The sequence below is a fragment of the Camelina sativa genome, chromosome 4 (genome assembly GCF_000633955.1).
Source record: "Camelina sativa cultivar DH55 chromosome 4, Cs, whole genome shotgun sequence".
NCBI classification, from domain to species: Eukaryota; Viridiplantae; Streptophyta; class Magnoliopsida; order Brassicales; family Brassicaceae; genus Camelina; species Camelina sativa.
The window spans coordinates 17333970-17334865 of NC_025688.1; the positions used below are offsets into that span (position 1 = coordinate 17333970).

The 896-nt window shown below is 38.8% G+C and overlaps 1 protein-coding gene across 1 annotated transcript; it reads right to left on the bottom strand.

Annotated features, from left to right (window-relative positions):
* LOC104780887 lies at positions 10 to 479 on the bottom strand (the record flags this gene model as incomplete). Its single annotated transcript, XM_010505428.2, has 1 exon — positions 10 to 479. A coding segment is annotated over exon 1 (456 nt), but the record flags the coding sequence as incomplete, so codon positions are not given.

Below are 896 nucleotides of genomic sequence, written 5' to 3' on the forward strand. Positions count from 1 at the left end.
TGAGATTGTTTTGTGATCTTGACTCATTGAATAAACATTTGCCTCACTGACTTCATCAGTGATCTTAGATCTAACATGAGTCCTCTTAAGGCCCAACATCTCCCTCCACGTGCCCTTAGTAGAAAAAGATGAAGAAGGGAACGATAGTGGCCTGAGGGAAAAGATGTTGCGATCGACACCAGAACCCTCTTCTTCCACAAGAAGCTCTTCTTTAAGTGTTCTGTGGACGTGACTGGTCTCCTGGAAAGGTAAGATCTTTCCTTTGAGGAAGATCTCATCGGCGGGGATCATGGCGTAGTCGGTGACTGAGAAAGCGAAATCAGCAGAGTGCATGGAGAAAGAGCTTCTCGAGCTAATGTTGTTGATCTTAGCATTACTCTTCTCCGATCTGATTTCGACAAACTCGTTAGAGAAAGAGATTCTTGCAGCACCATTTATGGAGTTGTGCATTTCTAAGCGTGCCATTTGTGTTTTTTTTTTACAAGTACTAAATAGAATGAGAGATTTAAGCCTTTGGGTTGTAGGTTTTGTTATATATAGTATAGGATAGGAATTTGTGATGAGATGTTTAATGTCCAAGTCCAACTCATCGATCCATCAAGTTCGATCTATATGACTATATTCTATATATGAATATTTGACCGAAAAGTTATAGCAAAACGTGTTATATATTATCCTTCATTGGCATGATGTTGATCTTCGTATGTTGAGGGAGTTTAAGATCACATGGAGACACGTGAGAACTATATCCATTTGTCCTCTGTTAGTTTTTTTGTTTGTTTGTTCTATTGCTTACTGACTCTGTGATTCTCGACAATTATGGTCATAAAAAGTTCAAATTAATATCTAAAAAGGTAACGTGCAGTCAACGGACCATGGTTGTCAATCATGTGCTT